The sequence below is a fragment of the Nannobrachium achirus genome, assembly GCF_963921795.1.
Source record: "Nannobrachium achirus genome assembly, chromosome: 9".
Classification (NCBI taxonomy): domain Eukaryota; kingdom Metazoa; phylum Chordata; class Actinopteri; order Myctophiformes; family Myctophidae; genus Nannobrachium; species Nannobrachium achirus.
In genome coordinates, this window is record NC_137818.1 from 41,917,697 (window position 1) to 41,935,817 (window position 18,121).

At 42.8% G+C, this 18,121-nt stretch overlaps 1 protein-coding gene across 1 annotated transcript in view; it reads left to right on the forward strand.

The window, feature by feature from the left end:
* nsfl1c (NSFL1 (p97) cofactor (p47)) overlaps positions 1-16,350 on the forward strand; it is a 59,398-nt gene extending 43,048 nt beyond the window's left edge. Inside the window, exons 2-10 of the mRNA XM_080733543.1 lie at positions 6,316-6,454; positions 7,198-7,301; positions 7,534-7,611; positions 9,333-9,504; positions 9,926-10,021; positions 11,209-11,318; positions 12,061-12,198; positions 14,437-14,607; positions 15,249-16,350. Of these exons, the coding sequence (XP_080589669.1) occupies positions 6,353-6,454; positions 7,198-7,301; positions 7,534-7,611; positions 9,333-9,504; positions 9,926-10,021; positions 11,209-11,318; positions 12,061-12,198; positions 14,437-14,607; positions 15,249-15,411 (1,134 nt within the window). The 5' untranslated portion in view covers positions 6,316-6,352 and the 3' untranslated portion in view covers positions 15,412-16,350. The remainder of the gene's footprint in view (positions 1-6,315; positions 6,455-7,197; positions 7,302-7,533; positions 7,612-9,332; positions 9,505-9,925; positions 10,022-11,208; positions 11,319-12,060; positions 12,199-14,436; positions 14,608-15,248) is intronic.
* Positions 16,351-18,121: the final 1,771 nt, after the last annotated feature.

Genomic DNA, 18,121 nt, shown 5'->3' on the forward strand with positions numbered 1-18,121 from the left:
CCATTATGGGTCACTACTCACTAGTCACTACCATGTTGGTTACCAAAACTTACATTTGAAACTCTAAAATCACACTGCTAATACATAATGTGAGGACGGTAGATCGAGAAAAGAGCATTTTGTTCTATGGTGGTCCTGTCTACCTATTTCAGGAAGACGTTTCGCCAGTTTGTAATGAATGATGCTGACATCTGGGAACAAAAGCCCATGTGACACTGACCCTCAGGGCGACCATTGTTGGAACTTGACTGCTCTTGAGCCTCTTTTGGGGTGTGCAGTAACTAGATAGAGTTTTCTCCCAAAGGGAATAGAGTGGGAACAGTTTCCTTTGATTAAGCTATACCTTTGTTACTGATGCTGATACAGGCATGCTCTGACATGGGCTAAACCAGTGGTTTATTATTCGGAAGTTAAATAAAAAGAATTCAGGACAACATCCTACTATATATATACACAAAATCTCTGTCCGTCCGTGTGTCTGTCTGTCCGTCTGTAGTTCACGTAGCCCGTCTGACAGACCGACGACCGATTTCAAACTCAGCGCTGGAAGTGCTGTCCCTGGCCATGAGTTTGTCTGATACAGTAGGTAGTCCAGAACCACCGATCCAACCGATATGCCCATATTTAGACATATATGGAGATCCAGAACCGCTGATCTGACCACTATGACCAAGACCATGTATGGGCATGCCCATATATGAGACTGACCGACTACAAATTGTCGAGGAGCCGAGGGAGAGCAGTTTGTCCAGAACCGGCGATCCGACCGATATGGCCTTATAAAGGCATATAACAGACCATTGGTCTGGAAAGCGATCCGACCAATATACCTTATATGGGCATATACTGATGACACCATGAGGATTAAAAGGGACACAGGAAGGCAGACAGACGGACTGATAGAGCAAACTCCATATAGGCGCATAAAAGGGACACAGACAGACAGACAGACAGACAGACAGACAGACAGACAGACAGACAGACAGACAGACAGACAGACAGACAGACACAACAGGTACCATTTATGGGCATATGAAATCAGGGATTTCCAAATATGGGCATAAAAGGGACACAGGTAGGCAGACAGACAGATACAGGATCTCCATATATGAGAATACAAGGGACACAGACAGACAGTCATGGTACTCTGACAATGGGTGCGGGAAAGCATTCAACATGCATTGGTTTCTGACTTGCACCATTCCCAAGTAGGCTGGTCACCGGTATTAGTATCAATTCTGTTAAACTTTTTGAGCGGTGATAACCGCTCCTACTTCTGGCTACGTCATGGACAGAACGGCCCTACAAGGAGATATGTAAGTGTGTCTTGTTTGATACAAAAAAGAAAATAATCTGTGCGAGGTTTTGGGCCTCAACCCAAAACAAATCTTCTTGGCTGCCCCATTATCCATACAAAGACATCTCTAATATGGAAGGTACTGTATACTGCTTTACACAGTTTAAATCATAGACTACCTGTATATGGATCGTGACACTCAAGAAACGCTGTAATCCAGATCTATCAACTTTTCCATTAAGCTTCCATTTCTTATCGCCAACTACAGGATGTATTTGCAGGTTCAATCCACTTGCAGGCAACTATTATCTTTGCACTGGCCTTTAGAATGTGACCCACACACACATCACAGGCTTCAACAGGATTCTGACTCTGGTGACCTTTTAGCAGAGCAGTTAACATGACAGAGCCTTGACCCCTCAGACAGCGTTGTCACTCACTATTAGCTGCTGCTGCCTACAGGAGTGGGAGTTAAATTATTATCCCCACTTACAGTAGATAGTGGTAGGACGAGGTCAATAAGATTCACAGCAAAATGCTTAGGTTGGGTGTCCACCAAAACACGTTGTTTTTCTTCCCCAGCTGAAAAGCAAAGAACTCTTCTAAAGCGCTCATCCAAACACCCACAGTTGAACATTTTCAAACGCCAGACTCTGTGCAGAATAGAAGCTCAGTAACGCAGCAGTTTCTAGCATAGTGAAAATTATACACTGCCGCTCCCATTGAAAACGATTTAAAGCATATGCTGCATGACCTCCGAAAAAATGCCTTGATGAACACCCTTAGTGTTTATGGCTCATATATTTCATTTTTATAAAAAGAAAGATGGGTCACATATCTCATCTGAATGAGACGTCTGTGCCTTTCTTTGCCTGTATACTGCTTCAAAAGTGCCCCCGAGTCATAAGGTTAGGTGCTTCTTCAAACTGACAAGCCACAATGTGTTGCGTTGTGTCTTGTGTGTGTGTGTGTGTGTGTGTGTGTGGGGGGGGGGGGGGGGGGGGGGGGGTAGCTTGATGGAGAGAGAAAGAGATAGCGGGTTGGAGAAGGGAGGACCACCATCCCCCACAAACTGTCAGGAGTCATAAACGATGCTGGCTCTTTTTACGATGTGGTGGTGGTGCTGCCTGAGGAGGGGAATGGAGAGCAGGATCCTTTCACTGGTCCTCTGTTTGTTTCTGCGTGTACGTGTGCGTGTGCGTGTGTGTGTGTGTGTGTGTGTGTGTGTGTGTGTGTGTGTGTGTGTGTGTGTGTGTGTGTGTGTGTATGTTTGTGGACAATGTGGAGAGAGTGGGATAGAGAGACAGCGAGAGTGACTCAACTCATTTAAGGGTTTATGGGTGCTCGGCCTAATGAATATTCTCCTTCACAAGTTTTGTGTTTACAACCTGACTGTCAATTAAGCTGTCTTTCACAGTGTTGCACTTGTTATTGACGCCCAGCGGCCTGTTCAAGGTTAAGCTACAGGAGGACTCTTATGCATGAAGTGACTTAGAGCAGTTTGTCTTAGTGCATTGCACATGCTTGTGATCTACAAAGCTGGTTCAGGACCAGTAGCCTACTGCTATTCTAACATTTAATAAGGATGTTTTTCAAATTCCAATGGATTTGGAAGAACATTATCAAAACATGTCCTACACAGCTAGAACAGAGATGTCCTTGTCCTCTGTTACCCGGCGATTTTTGCACATGTAATTTGCACATGCACAGCATATTGACACTTACCTAACACACTACATTTTGGTACAGAAAAAGGTTACCATATCAATATCAAAAAAGGAAATCCAACATAAATTATACATACCTAGAACTATGCTATGTACACTAGGTATACAGTACATACATACACACATACAGTATGTATACATATATACCGTATGTACATTCGTACATGCATACGCACATACTTATACATATACGGTTAGTGTCTTGGTGTTGGGCCACCATGTCCATGTGTCACCACAACAGCTCAGAGATATATAGATGAGTATGTATGATTACAACATAAGAACTTTTTCGGAGTGCTATCGTGAACCTTTTTTCAGTGTGGAGGCTTTTTGTAAATTGCTGATGGGTGTTATCAGCTGTACAAGCCAGTAAGCCAAACCATAAATACCTCTCCCAGTGGAATATCCTTGTGACTCAACTCAACCCCATATCTATTCACTTTCATTATACTTTTACTTTACCCCATCCACTTTCTCTCATGCAGCTCTCAGCACCATACAACCTTTTACTTGAAACCAAACCAATCGAAGGAGCCATGCAGCCATCTAGAACAGGATTGGTCTGTGTCTTGCGAAAGCATTTGGCCCTCTTATTCAAAAGCAGAGCCACAGACTCTTTTCGAGGTACAGAAATCTCGCTTGTCATTTTGCCTTTCAAATGAACCTCCACTGTCAAGTCATTGTCCATTGTTGGCTCTGAGTTTGACCTTTGTAACTGCATATTACTGGTAACATTACACCAAAACAACATCTCCAATTCACACAAGGGTATGCGAGAACATGCATGCACGATCCCAGATCCATTCCCAGTACTCAGGGACGCAGACGCACATTTGCACACAGAAACCCACACTGAAACACATACACACCACCTTCAGATCCATTCCCAGTCCTTCAGGGTGTCCTCAGGCGACATTCGCTCCAGTCAACTTGTCACCTGGATTATGGCTTTCTTCTTACTGCCACTGTCCTGTGTTGTCCTTCCTCCACAATGGATTGCAGTTTGACAGGCTTATGCCTCAAAGGGACAAGAGGTTAGAGCAGGAAACAATGGCATTTAGACTGTGCTTTGATTGATCTTTGGTCTGTTTTTCTGTTGCGTTTGGTTTTGGTTCCTGCCTCCTTTGAAACACACGCACCCACAAGCACACGCACACGTGCACATGCACACCCCCACACTCACACCCACACCCACACGCACACGCACACACACACACACACACACACACACACACACACACACACACACACACTCTCTCTCTGTCTCTCTCTCTCTCCGTCAAATCTATCTAGTTTTTCGATTCCTCATCTTGGTATTTTTGAAGCGGTGGAAACCGCTTCCAATGAATGGCTTTGTGTGTATCACGCCCATATATGGTCATTTCAGTCCAGAATGAACAGGTTTTTTCAAAAACAGAATGTCCGTTACCTCCAATGAATCTGTGTACCACGCCCATATATGGTCATTTCAGTCCAGAATGAACAGGGTTTTTCAAAAACACAATGTCCGTTACCTTATGTCCATATATGGTCACTCCAGGCCAGAATGAACAGGTTTTTCCTGTCCCGTACGTGTAAAATATCAGTCCAGAATGAATAGGCTTTTTCAAATATGCAATAGGTCTCACTTATTGCATAGGTCTCACCTATTGCATTGGATTGGTGAAGCTTCACATGACAATTCAACCCTATAGGTAATAGCATGGTTTATACTAAATAATTATTAACTTTGCTATAGTCAGCATGGAGAGGAACATCTACAATTTGATCGTCTCATCAAATGACTTGGTTTCATGTGCTATTGGAGGTTTTATCTGTCCACCGCTTCACTTCGAACCGAGGTTCGTCTTGTTTATATCTTTACATACTTTCTTCTGTCTCTCCGCCTCTCTGTTGCTCTGTATCTGGGTGCTGTTGCCTCATCATACAGGCCCTGCAGCTGAAAACGTCCAAAGGGAACTCAAAATACAATATTATTCCTTAAATCTAAATGTAATGCCATGTATACGCTTCAGTTTTTCTGAATGTGCTCAGCCCAAAAGTGTTGGAAATTGCTTGCTGAGGTGACAACATGGTTTTCTAATTTTTCTAAGGATTAATTAGGCCTGAAGATCAAACACAGCTAGCACATTAAAAACTCATCACCCTCCTTTCCCCCACAGAAACAATTAAGATGTTCCCAATCTGTCTGCTCATCCTGGCCTTACCATCTGATTAGCTTGACGCCAACTGAAACATTTTTGGACGAACAAAGGTATTGAGTTGACTATAAAGTCTCTTTAGAATATACAATCTGTTCATCGTAGAAGGCACATTAGGAACAAATGTTTCGCAGAAACTGGCACATTAGGAATAAATGTGTATTATACTACTAGGTGAGATGTCCTAAACTGAGCTTGTCACCCTCTGTGCTCCATTGTGGATTTGAGCAGCATCTGTTTTTCTTTAGTTTTTTGCTGCTTATTCCAAATAGAGGTAACAAACTGGAACAGTTTGATCATACAAGGTGGTCAGTTCTTCCAAACCAAATCTTCCTAAAGTGACTCTGGCAGAGCATTAAGACCTGGGGGACACATCTTTCAATGTTCCTATAGGGGTCAACAACTAAGCTCTTCGTGGCCTAAGCATTTGTCATGCACAAGTCAGACTCATCAGACTCCACTAGCCTACTTCTATATCATCTCCTCAAACCCAAGACTGCACTGCCATCTGCTGGTGACAACAATTTTAGCAGTCACACAAAACATGAAACCAGCATGAAACATTTTTAAGCAGTGATGGAAAAAGTACTAAAATGTTTTAATTTACTATTAAGTATCAATACTGAAATGTAGACTTCAGTATTGTATACTCTGTTCGGAAGTCCGGAATTCAATATTTACTTGAGTAAAAGTAGCTACAAAAGTATTGGTATCAAAATGTAATTAAAGTAGGCTACCAAAAGTAGAAAGTATAGGCCTACTCATTAGCACAAGTTTTCAAGTGTATGAAATGTATACAAATCTTTTGAAAATAGCAGATCTTCAAGCTCACTGCCACTCATAGCCCCTCTCAGCTGCATATCCTATTCTTACTTTACATTACACCACTGAACATAAGTGAAATGCTAAACTGTGCACATTATAATAAGCACGTGCGTATAGTTTCCAAAAGAGTTGCACATTTCACACTTGTTTTGCTTTTGTTTCAATCTTCCGTCCCGAATCCCGAGTATCGAGTCGAGTCCCGACTCCCGATTCTGATTTGGGTCGAGAGAGATAGGAACCACCAATACGTTGCTTGTTTCCTCAGGTGGAGTCGGAGATCTTAGTGCAGAGAACACATCAAAATGGCGAACCAAGAGGAGTCGGTGAGGGAGTTCGTCACTGTAACTGATGTGGATGAAGAAAGGGCCAGGTTTTTCCTGGAGTCCGCAGGATGGAATCTGCAGGTGCGTATCAATGTAACCTCTGCGTGAGTTCTGTTGTTATTGTGTGTTTACTGTGTAAACGTTTAGTGTCGGTTGTCAGTAGCTTGTATAGCACGCTGGCCATCCAGCTGGCTAACGTTAGCCCCGGTCTTGCCGGCGATTTGTGCAAGTCACCCTTTCACAATGGACGTAAGCAAAACAATGTGATATTGTACAGTTTAACTGTCACACTCAAGGCTATGAACACAGACATGTCGGAGTTCACAGAACACACACGGGATCATATAAACATCATCACCCTGCACCTTACGTTGTGTTCTTTAACTGTTTGTTGAGTTGTGCTAGCACACAACGCTAGCTACATTGTGCTACATTGTCAAATGACCGGTTTACTGCGAAGCTTTGTCTAAACCAGTGGTTCTCAAACCGTTGACATTTTTCCATTTGTACACTCACTGTCAGACTTCAGACTTTTCAGACTTGTAGCGACAATTTAGACCCCATAAAGGAACCTAGAGAGTCCCTGGAAACCACTTTGAGAACCACTGGTCTGAACCATTTGATTTAGAGAGCAGTGCATCATCAATCCTGGATTGTGAAAGTTTTGGCTATGGTTTATCAGGCCAACAATACCTATTTGATTCTTACGTGTAGGTTGGTTTGTATTCAAATCCATCTCTAGTAAGTGATGGTTAATAACAGTAAATGACTATCGGCTATGGGAATCATGACATGGCTAAATGAGTTGGATTCTGTCCCTCCAGCTTGCACTGGCTAGTTTCTTTGAAGACGGTGGTGAAGATGACATAGTGACTCTTCCTCAGCCAGAGAGTGGATCATCTGTGTCGCGGTCCACAGGTCCCAGCAGGTAAAGTTGACAATTGTTCTGATCGTTTGCTCTGTGTATGTATAGTACTGTGTAGTATTTACATACATGTTTGCTTGCTGATACCTGAGCTTTGATTTGTATATTTACAGAGAATGTATGCTGTATACTTTCAAACAGGCTTTGACATATGTCTGATGTCATTGACGATTGTTTTTAGTACTCAATCATGCAATTCTTTTTGAACTGTAACTTAATTGTACTTTGTTCATAGCGCTCAGCCCAGAGTGACTTCCTTCAGAGATCTGATGCACGAGGCAGAGGAGGAGAGTGACGAAGAGGAAGGCCAAAGGTGAGTTTGTTGATCGGTCGTATTATTTTCTTTGAGCCAGTGATGTGTTATAGCAGAGAGTCTGCATGGGTTAAGTCCAGCTTCTCTTTATTGATGAGCATTTAAACTGAAGCCAAGCTTGAAAGAGCATTTAAACTGAAGCCAAGCTCGCAAGTGACATGAGTCATGACTCGCCATTTCCCAGTTTGTCACTACATTGTTGCAGTAACCCCTATCTGTCCTGTACTTGGACCCAGAAGGGCTTGTAGTCCCAGTCTTTCCACACTGTATTATGACTGTAAGCATGCCTGTCTCTGTATTGTAAATTTGGAAATGTCCATTAGAATTTGAAAGGGGTAACTTCCTAAACGGCTCCTGTGATTCCAGAATGTACCAAACTATTTTTGGTTTCAGTCCATTCACTGTTACCAGGGCATGCTTTCTGCTGCATCATCACATTCTGCTGCTGGGCTGGTGCTGTGGGCCATTTGTTTAGAGGCGGTGTTTTGTCATCACTTGCTGTTCGCACATCACAGTACTTTCTTAAGCTATTAGGGCAGGGTATTGCTAAGGACCTCATGTTTAAAGGATACACACACGTGGCAGTAAGATGATTAATATCTCAATTATGTACATGGTACATGCATCGTGATACATGCCAGTTTTCTGCAGAAGAATTAGCTGGAAGATTATAAATGTAGCTGACAATACCAGCCACTGCAATTCATACCACCTGGGAGACTAATATAATATGTAGAACACATTATAGGATAACTTATGTGGCAATTCGCTTTCAGCACAATGTAGATAGCATTCAATTTCTGTTTTAGATGAGCAGCATTTCCCCCATGACATAGATTAAACCTATTCTAAAATTGTCAGCTGCGGCCAACAGTTTCTCATAAGTTGGCAACCAACTAGCCGATTCCAACCCTGTCTCGGTGGGTTATGGGATATAAACATCTGGCAGGCCGTCCTTCTCCAGTATGGGAAGCTGGAAAACGATAATGTGTGCACAACAGGATAATGTGTGCACAACAGCCATTTGACAGTATTGACTGATAAGATATTGATGTTTTTCTTAATTTTTTGGTCTAGATGCTGCATGGATTAACTGTTTTGATTTCCATTCATGGCCTCCTTAGGGGCTGGGGCATGGGGATGATAATGCACGAGAGACAAATGCCCATAGTCATAGTGCCAGAGAACTTTAAGCACTGATATGTATTGATACTACATGTATAATCGATACAGTAGTTTGAAAACTGTCTATTGGATGAGAACTTCTAAGATGTTTGGTGCGTAATGCCAGCCATTGTAACTAGTCAACAAAATGTTTTGCACTCTGCTTTTACCTCTACAGCCCATTTGATTCACCAAGACCCTCACAGAGTCATTTTTCAAAGTTTTCATTGTACATCTGGCCATTGTCTTTTTATAATTCAAAGAAACACCTTGCTATGTTGTAACGCTGCAAATAATTATCTCCATTTAGCAGATATTTTTTAAATATGTTGTTTACCCAGCAGTAAAAAACACAACTTTTCATCATATGGAAAGACTAAACATTCACATTTTGGTGAAATGCACATTGAAATGTTTTCATGTTACTTCACTAAACCATTGCATTGATTACAAAAGACATTTAAGGTGACCCGTTTTCCATAAATCGATTTGCTCGATTGCATGTTTCAGCCCCTAGTTGGTATTATCTCACCCAACTGTTCCCCTTCACCCTCCAGGTACTTTGCAGGAGGATCAGAGCGCAGTGGGCAGGAGATCGTGGGGCCTCCCAAGAAGAAGAGCTCCAACGAGGTGGTGGAGGATCTGTTCAAGGGTGCCAAGGAGCACGGGGCGGTGCCTCTGGACCGGGCCGGGAAGGCGGGGCCTGGAGGAGAGCCCAGCAGAGCCAGGGTGAGGGACACATGAAGACTGTGAAAAGTGCTGTAAAGCAGGGGTCTTCAACGTTTTCAGGCCGAGGACCCCTTAGTTGAGGGAGAGATGAAGCAGGGACCCCCCACAACCTGCTAATAGATTCCATATAGTCTCATCTTTTCACAGCAGTGTATTTTGGAATCATGTCAATTTGTGTTTTCAGATATTTAACTACTTGAACCGTCAAATACTTAAAAAACTTGATCTTTCACTCTGTACTTAGTCTGACTCTGCTCCTTTCCCCTCTACACCAAAACTCTTTGCCGAAAATCTACAAGCTCACAACGCCTCGCGCTGCGAGCTTGTATATCTGCTATTTTTTGCACAGTTGTACTTTTATGATTTTTTTGCACTTACTCATGTCTTTTTCTGTACTCCACTCAAACCCCAACACACACAGGCTTTTGTTGGTGGAGGCTACAGGCTAGGAGCTGCCCCTGAGGAGGAGTCTGCCTATGTGGCAGGAGAGAGGCGATCTGGCAACAGCCAACAGGATGTGAGTGTTTAAATTAGGTTATTTATAAAACTATGGATTTTAGGGGGAGGATGTAACCCAGGATTCTGTGTTAATGCATTGGTGTCACTGCTGTCTGTGAATTCCTGTGGGTGGGATTCCAGTCACAGCAATGAGCTGTCACCGTGGAGGATTATTGAAATCACATGCTTTTTATGTGTGGCTATGATCACAAAGCATTCAGCAATCAGCAGTCAGCAATCAGAAATCACTGACCAGTCACACCCTGGTAAAAGCAGTAAGCCTGCACTGCACAAGCACCTGACGTTGGATTGAGTACACTGTAAAAATTAACGTTGTGCCTTCACGTTCTGACTGCCTCAAAAAACGGAATGTTGGATTGAGCACACTGTAAAAAACCTTTGACTACTTTTTTGGGTGAAAAATAAAACAAGAAAATGACAGGAGGAGCAGAGAGGAAGGGCGAGCTCCCAGAGTGTCCATGACTGCAGACGCGTCCGCCCGCAGATTAGACGCGTCCTCTCTGCGGACGGAACGTGAATTAGACACGTTCGCTCTGCGGGCGGAACGCAGATCGGACGCGTCTGCTCTGCGGACGTAGCGCGGATTAGATGTGGCCTCTCCCCGGACGAGACGCTCCACTCCGTGGACTTGTACACAGTGGCGTACTGGCTAAGTCCCCGACCCACAGTTTAACATCCCGTACAGGAGGACCTACCACATGAACCTAACCTTAACTAACCTCAGTAAAACTAACGCTGGTGACATGCTAACCTGCCGACGCTTTCGGAGCTCGACGCTGGTGATGCTAACCTGGTGAAATGCTAACCTGCCGACGCTCCGTTCTCCGCTCCGTCCTGGCGTCCTCACGGGAAGGAGGTGCGAGGCTGCTGCGTGCGCATTTTCCCAACAAGTTTGAGCACAACGGTGGGGGCGCGGGGGTGTGGGGGGAGGACGCTTCTGCGGTCGTGGACACTCTGGGAGCTCGCCCTTGCTGGGAGCAGAAGAAGGGGAGGATTGGCCACTAATTGTGACCAGGCACTATACTATAGCACAATAGATGACCACAGGGCTGTGTATGCTGTATGCATCATCTATTAAGAGAATATCATATTAAAAAAATGTATGTTAAATGAACCCATTTGTACTCTTGGTAGCAGACCCCTGTATCAGTCCTGTTTATTTGTGTGTCTGTGTGTGTAAAATAGGTACATGTGGTGCTGAAGCTGTGGAAGACAGGTTTCAGCCTGGACGAAGGCGAGCTTAGAAACTACAGCGACCCTGGAAACGCCATCTTCCTTGAGTCCATCCGTAGGGGGTAAGGACAGTCTGCCCTATTCATAAACCTATTCTACAGATTCCTTGCATGCATCCCTGTATAGACGCAAAGGATGTTCAATCTCCTGTCAGGGGCTTGGTTCTTAACTCATTTCGTGCTCCTGAAATAACGGATTAAAATGCTGCATCCACGACCGTTGTCTTATTTTGAAGGCCAGAAGTCCATAGCGTAAACACTTCCGGTTTGACGTCATCGCGTCATTCACAGGAAGCGGTCATCGTCCACATGGTGTTGTGTAATGGCCGATCGGTGCTTTTCAACATGTGTTATATAAGCGAGAATCTACTGCCAGCCTCGCTTTGAAAGTGTTGTTTGGAGATAATGGACATTAAAGATGAGATTCCCCGCCTGCCTCAATGTTATGGGATTACTATTTTGTGCTCGTGGATCCGTGATGATGATAAATCGGCGAGGGAGATCGTCTCGGGACCTTCCGCGCATGTACCCGGTAGGATAACCGCCGTTACAGTAATATATTACTTTTCGCGAGTATACTCGGGATCGGCACCATGATACTCGAGTATTTTTCACGAGTATTCTCGGGATCGGCTCCGTATGAGTTAATTGGTTTTCTGCGATCTTGTGCATTCAAATATAATAGGGGTTGTTCAGTGTATTATGTATTTCTGACTTAACATAAATGTTAACACATTAGCAAATATCCTGTCACAATATTTCTTTTTTTTTATTATTATTCTTACTTTTGCTTTTCCTCTCCCAGAGAGATTCCTCTGGAGCTGAGGCAGCGCTCTCGAGGGGGCCAGGTCAACCTGGACATGGAGGACCACAGGGACGAGGACTTCAGCAAACCCAAGGTGGCCTTCAGGGCCTTTGGTGGTGAAGGACAGAAGCTGGGAAGGTCAGTCTTTTCAAAGGAAACTCAAGTGCATTTGATTTCTGTTTATTGGATTTTTCTCTTACTCTGGCAGTAGATTCAAACTCTGATGCAAAGTTGCCAAAGCTTTGCATCAGGAGGGAATTTCATGTGGACGTTAGCTTGTGTGCCTTGAATTAAACGTTTGTGTTAAAACATGCTACAGTGCCATTGAGACTCTTGAACACTTTGACACCTGAAATTTGTGCTCAGATTTTTGAGCCACGATGTTGACTAGCATAATTCTTATAGAGAGAAATGCTAGTGTACCAGGTTTTTTATGGTCTAATGGTCTCAAGTATCCTGAGCATTCCATTGTGTACTCACTCCTTTTAAAGCTTTCTAATTCAATAGAGTCAAATAGAACAGTGTGGACTACCTGCTCTGCTCCTAAAGAAAAGCAATAATAGACATCGCCACATTCAATTCTTTCAATAGACAAGTTTTACTATGTTACAAGGAAATGGTTCAATTTGTTTGTGGGCTTGGTGTGAGGCTTAATTCAAGTTGAACTACCGGTAATGACTGGTTTAGCTGCTTCATTGCGAACGTCAGGTCGCAGTTAACTATCAAGACCTCCACCGGCTGTCAGTCAGTCTGTCCGTCCTACTCATATCTCCGCCACCGTTGCCACTATCCATGCCAAACTTTGCAAACCACAACCTCCACCCCTCATTTCTCACATGGCCCTCTTCTATCGCCACCATGAGGCAGATTCTTGCAAAACACATTTTTGGACACTGCTCCTACAGATTTTGCCCTAAAATCACGCAAAGAGGTACACAGTATCTCTAAAGTCATGTCATCAACAAGGATCTGTCCCATTTCCCATATTCCCTCCTGATTGGCTACCATTGCCTTCTAAAGTTTGTGTATGCGACCTGACGGTCGCTTATCACCCGATTAGGGAGTCTTACTGGTTTTAACTTATGTTGTGTTTGAGCACACAAAAATGTCTGTATACTTGTTGCTGCTGTTGCACTTTCTGTCCACAAGAGGGCACAACTGAGAACATTTTAGCAACAGTATCTGTATATACTGTTGAATTATTACTTGTCATCATTGATTTGATTTCAGTTTACACATTGTTAAAACATTTGTTTTATGAATCTTAATCAATTGATTTATGACACATTTATATATAGTGATGTGCCAAAACAATACTCTCTATAGTTGGTCCAATACTGAAAAAAAGTGCGATAGTGTTGATTGGTTTCACATATTTCTGTTGTAATGATGGTGCAGCAACTTGCAGGGTTCTATCTCAGTGTATGTATGTGTGCACCCTTGTTGCGCTACTGAAACGGTGAAGGAAAGGTAGTCAGGGGATATCTTCAGAAATAGTGTCAAATCCTGGAATAAATTCCTTACCAAAATAATTCTTCACCAATGTGTTTGTAAAGGTGTCTAGTAACACATCTCACAAAGATTGAAATTCAGTTTCCCTAGGAGAATCCTTGACAGCTGCTGAAAGTTGGGGTCCCATTAAATTAACTATACAGGATGAAACACACCAAAATAAATATGCTTTAAAGGACAACTTTAGCTTTTTACAACAAGGGTTCATATTTTAGATTGTAATGAAAGAATATAAAAGATGAGTGTTCAAATTATTTATTTACTTTCTATTGTTTTAGAGATTCTTATTTCAGTGGTTGGGGGCATGCGTACAAGTGGCTAAATATGTCATTTTACACAGAATAAGCCCATTACCAAGATACAACGCAACCTTTCATGGTTGAATGTGACTTATAGGGGCTAGAAGTGTTACTGTAAACAGCAATAAAGAAACTGCTGGCTTATGTCTAAAAATACATATTTAGCCACTTGTACGCATGCCCCCGTGCGTACGCATGCCCCACATTTTAGCATGGTAAACGCGATAAAACAATATAACGAAGCAAATGAAAACATTTTAACACTCACTTTTTCTTTTCTCTAATTACAATCTAAAATATGAACCCTTGTTGTAAAAAAACAAAGTTGTCCTTTAAGTAGCATGTGAGGGGTTTTTCATGATTCTGAATCCATTGCAAGCATTTGTTTTGCACGAAAAACATTCCTTGGGATAAAAATGACCCCATGAAACTATTGTTTAGTGATGAGTCACAGTTTTGTGGGAACCGCCTTTACCCCAAGGAATGTTTTTTGTGCAAACCTGTATGACCTGTATGAATGGAAAATTCACATGTCTCAACCCTCCCCTGTCCCACTGTGTCCCAGTGCCACACCAGAACTGGTGTCAGTCCCAGGCGGTGCACAGCAGGAGCAGGCCACCAACGAGGCCCAGGCCAGTTCCTCCGTGACTCTTGACCCCTCCCAGCCCGTCACTAACATTCAAATCCGACTGGCTGATGGCGGCAGGCTGGTGCAGAAGTTCAACCACACACACAGGTGAGCTGCTGTGGAAAATATCACATTGTATTGTAAGCCCCGTTCTCATCCACACTAAATGTCTCCTGTTTTGACCCAGAGTTGTTTTTGACAGCAAATTTTGATTTAGTTTTAGTCATAGTCTTTTGAATAAAATGTAATTTAGCTTTAGTCATAATTTAGTCACCTGAAAAGTTTTAGTTTTAGTCAAATTTTTGTTGACTAAATATCATAAGATTTTTGGCGACTAAATCTACATTTGATTTAGTCAACTAAAATGTATTTTGGTGGGGCTTGATGGAATCGTAATGACTGATTTTACACTTGGTTGCATGCTGAAAATAGCCGATCTACAAGCTCACAACGCGTTGTGAGCTTGTAGATCGGCTATTTTCAACATGCAACACCTGAGAGCAACCAAACATAAAATGACTCTCTTCAGCACTAGTCCCTCCCTAACATTTTAGTCTAGTTTTTATTTTGTTGACGAAATTGTCAACATATTTAGTCTTAGTTTTAGTAGTCATCACAGCTTAGTTTTTATTTAGTTTTCGTCAGTGAAAAAAAAAAACGCAGTCGACAAACATTTTTCGTCATAGTTTTAGTCAACAAAATCAACACTGTTTTTTGACCACATGGCCTCTCCCTTGTTTCACCATCAGGGTGTCAGACGTCCGCGAGTTTGTGGTGGGTGCACGGCCTTCCATGGCCGCCAGAGAGTTTGTCCTCTTGACCACCTTCCCCAACAAGGAGCTGACGGATGAGAGCCTTACGCTGCAAGACGCCAACCTCCTCAACGCCGTCATCGTCCAGCGGCTAAAGTAGAGGAAGGGAATCCTGCTCTCACTCCCTCTCCCTCGCCCCTGGTGGTGTGGCTGAGTAACTGCGGCCATGGAAGCACCCCTACCTTCCCTCCTGAGAGAGGAAAACCCATGAACTTAACATATGGACTCCTAATTTCTTCTTTTTTGGTTTTGTTTTCTATAGCAACGCATAACATTCTAGACCCCTCACTCTCCTCTACTCTTCAGCAGTCTGTGTCGGGGTAACAGTGCTGGGGGAGTGATATAATGGAAAGCGGCCGAAGGCTGAAGATGTGTTTTCAAAAATGTTGGATTCGATGTTATGCCGTAAACAGTTGGGTGAAATGAGCAAATGCGGTAACATTCCAGCTTTGTGGGATGGTTACTCACGGTTTATTTAACGGAACAGAAATCAAACTGCTGCACCTCCCACCCCAACGTGTACCAGTAGCCTTATGCTTAATCTATACTCTGTAGTAGGACGGTGTCGCCTGCCAAAAATAGCAGATCTTTTGGCTTAAAGTGTGATGCAAGCATATAGATCGGATGTTTTCAGCGTGCACCGCTGTCGTACGATGAGGTATAGATCAAGCTTTATGCTCCTTTAGTCACCTCTGGAAACACAACTCACTGTGTCCAAATGAAGATTGAATTATTTTTTTAAGCGGACTTTCCCCCCTCCCCCTCCCCCCCTTCCTTTTTCTTTTACAGGTGTGTAAGACTTGGGATTTTGATATTGTGAAACATAAAAAAGAAAAAAAACTACACGGCTTTAGGATTAAACCAATGGTTGAACAAAAAGATGAACACTTGTATTGTAAAACACTGGGTTGTAGTAGTGGCAGTTAAATTCCTATAACACACTGACCTCTTCTATGCATCCTGGGACAAGACGGGAAAGATGGAATTGTACGTTTGGACCTCTGGAAAAATAAATCAATTTTATGTTTGGTGTAAAGAATTTGTTGTCCTGTGTTTCTTGTATCAGTATTTCTTTACGTGTACCGTATTTGTGGCACGGTGTCTAATTTCACAAGTTGCACTACATATGGGCACATCTGGGTGTTTCCGTATCAATCTGTTCTATGGACGCATTAGTGGTCTGTTCTCATTACTTGATAGTTCTCAAATTGTGTGCCATTTTTAACAACCACAGATTGTGCAATATATGCAATATTGTACAAGGAATTGATTTTTACCATATCAGTGCTTTGTGCGCACTCATTTCCCAATACAGAAGTAAATGATCTGCCCCAGAAATATATATTTGAGTAATTTTCAACCTGCCGTCCCCGTTTTGGGCATTCCATTAGGGAAGTTAAAATTTGATTTATTTGTTCTCCACAAGCTCCAAATAGTCTGCCAGCCAAGGGTCTATTTTAGCTGAAGTCAGAAATGGGTCTTATGTTTTTTTCTTTTTTTCCTATTCAATTAGTGAAATGCAATCTATAGGCCTAGTGTAAGAAATATGATTTTGTGCTTTGAGTTGAGTGCTGAGTAATTTGTATAATTAGCATAATTGTCCAATTAATGGCCAATAATAGTCCAATAAGACCGAGTGGAGTATGCTTAGATGGTTTTAGGCTCATTCAATACCTAATAACACATTTCCAACTTCTGGCCTTTGCTGACCTTTGAGCATTTCTCAGTCTGGATCAAAATGATAATTACTGTAAACCTGGTCACGTGTCTCTAATTCACACAGCACAATGCCTGTGTAAATATAAGATGTTCATTCTGCTTCACCCAGGTCTTGAACTCTGACTTTGCCACCGATGGCGTGTCATGAAGCTACCCAGAGACATGAGAAAATCAGAGATGTCTTTGAACTATAAGGGTAGGGTTAGGCTTATGCAACCAACATGGTTGCACTAAGATTCATGAAGCAATTTCCAACTAGATTGTGACAGTAACCGCAACACAAAATGCACCAAAGTACAACTACTGCGCTATGGAAATGGACAGATTGTGCTCAAAAGCTAATGACTGCTATAATAAGTTATGTTAAATGGTAAATGGTGCATTTATATAGCGCTTTTAATCCAAAGCGCTTTACATAGATTGTGCATTACATTCACCCATTCACACACACATTCATACACCGGTGGCGGAGGAAGCCATGCAAGGCACCAACCTACTCACCGGAGGCAATTAGGGGTTCAGAGTCTTGCCCAGGGACCCTTCGACATTAACTCAGGGGGAGCCCGGATTCGAACTGGGAACCCTTCGGGATTTATACCCTTCGTGCTCTAATGCCAGTTTCTCTACCCCTGAGCTATGCCGCCCCACGTTAGGGCCACGTTAGGGCCCCTGAGCTATGCCGCCCCATGTTAGGGCCTTGGCCTGAAAATGTTGAAGACCCCTGGTCTACACTATGTCCAATCCAGTGAGAACAAGGGTCTGTTAACTGTGCTGATCAGTTGTTTATATTTTGGTGTTGTCATGATGCTGCTAAGACACATGTCACCTTCATACAGACACAAAATACCCACAATGGATAGGCCTACATTAGGCCTACAGCTTTAGTTTGTCATTGTTTATTGTTCATTTTAGCTTGCTTCAAATGTATTTAAATTATCCAATCAATCAATCAATCAATCAATCAATCTCAAGGCCAAGACCATAATATAACAGAGTAGATGTAGAGTACTGTTCCTGTGTTCTGGTGAATTTTGCGATTTCTACCATTTTATCAGGCATTACTCGCATTGGAAAGTGGTGGGTAGGCCTAT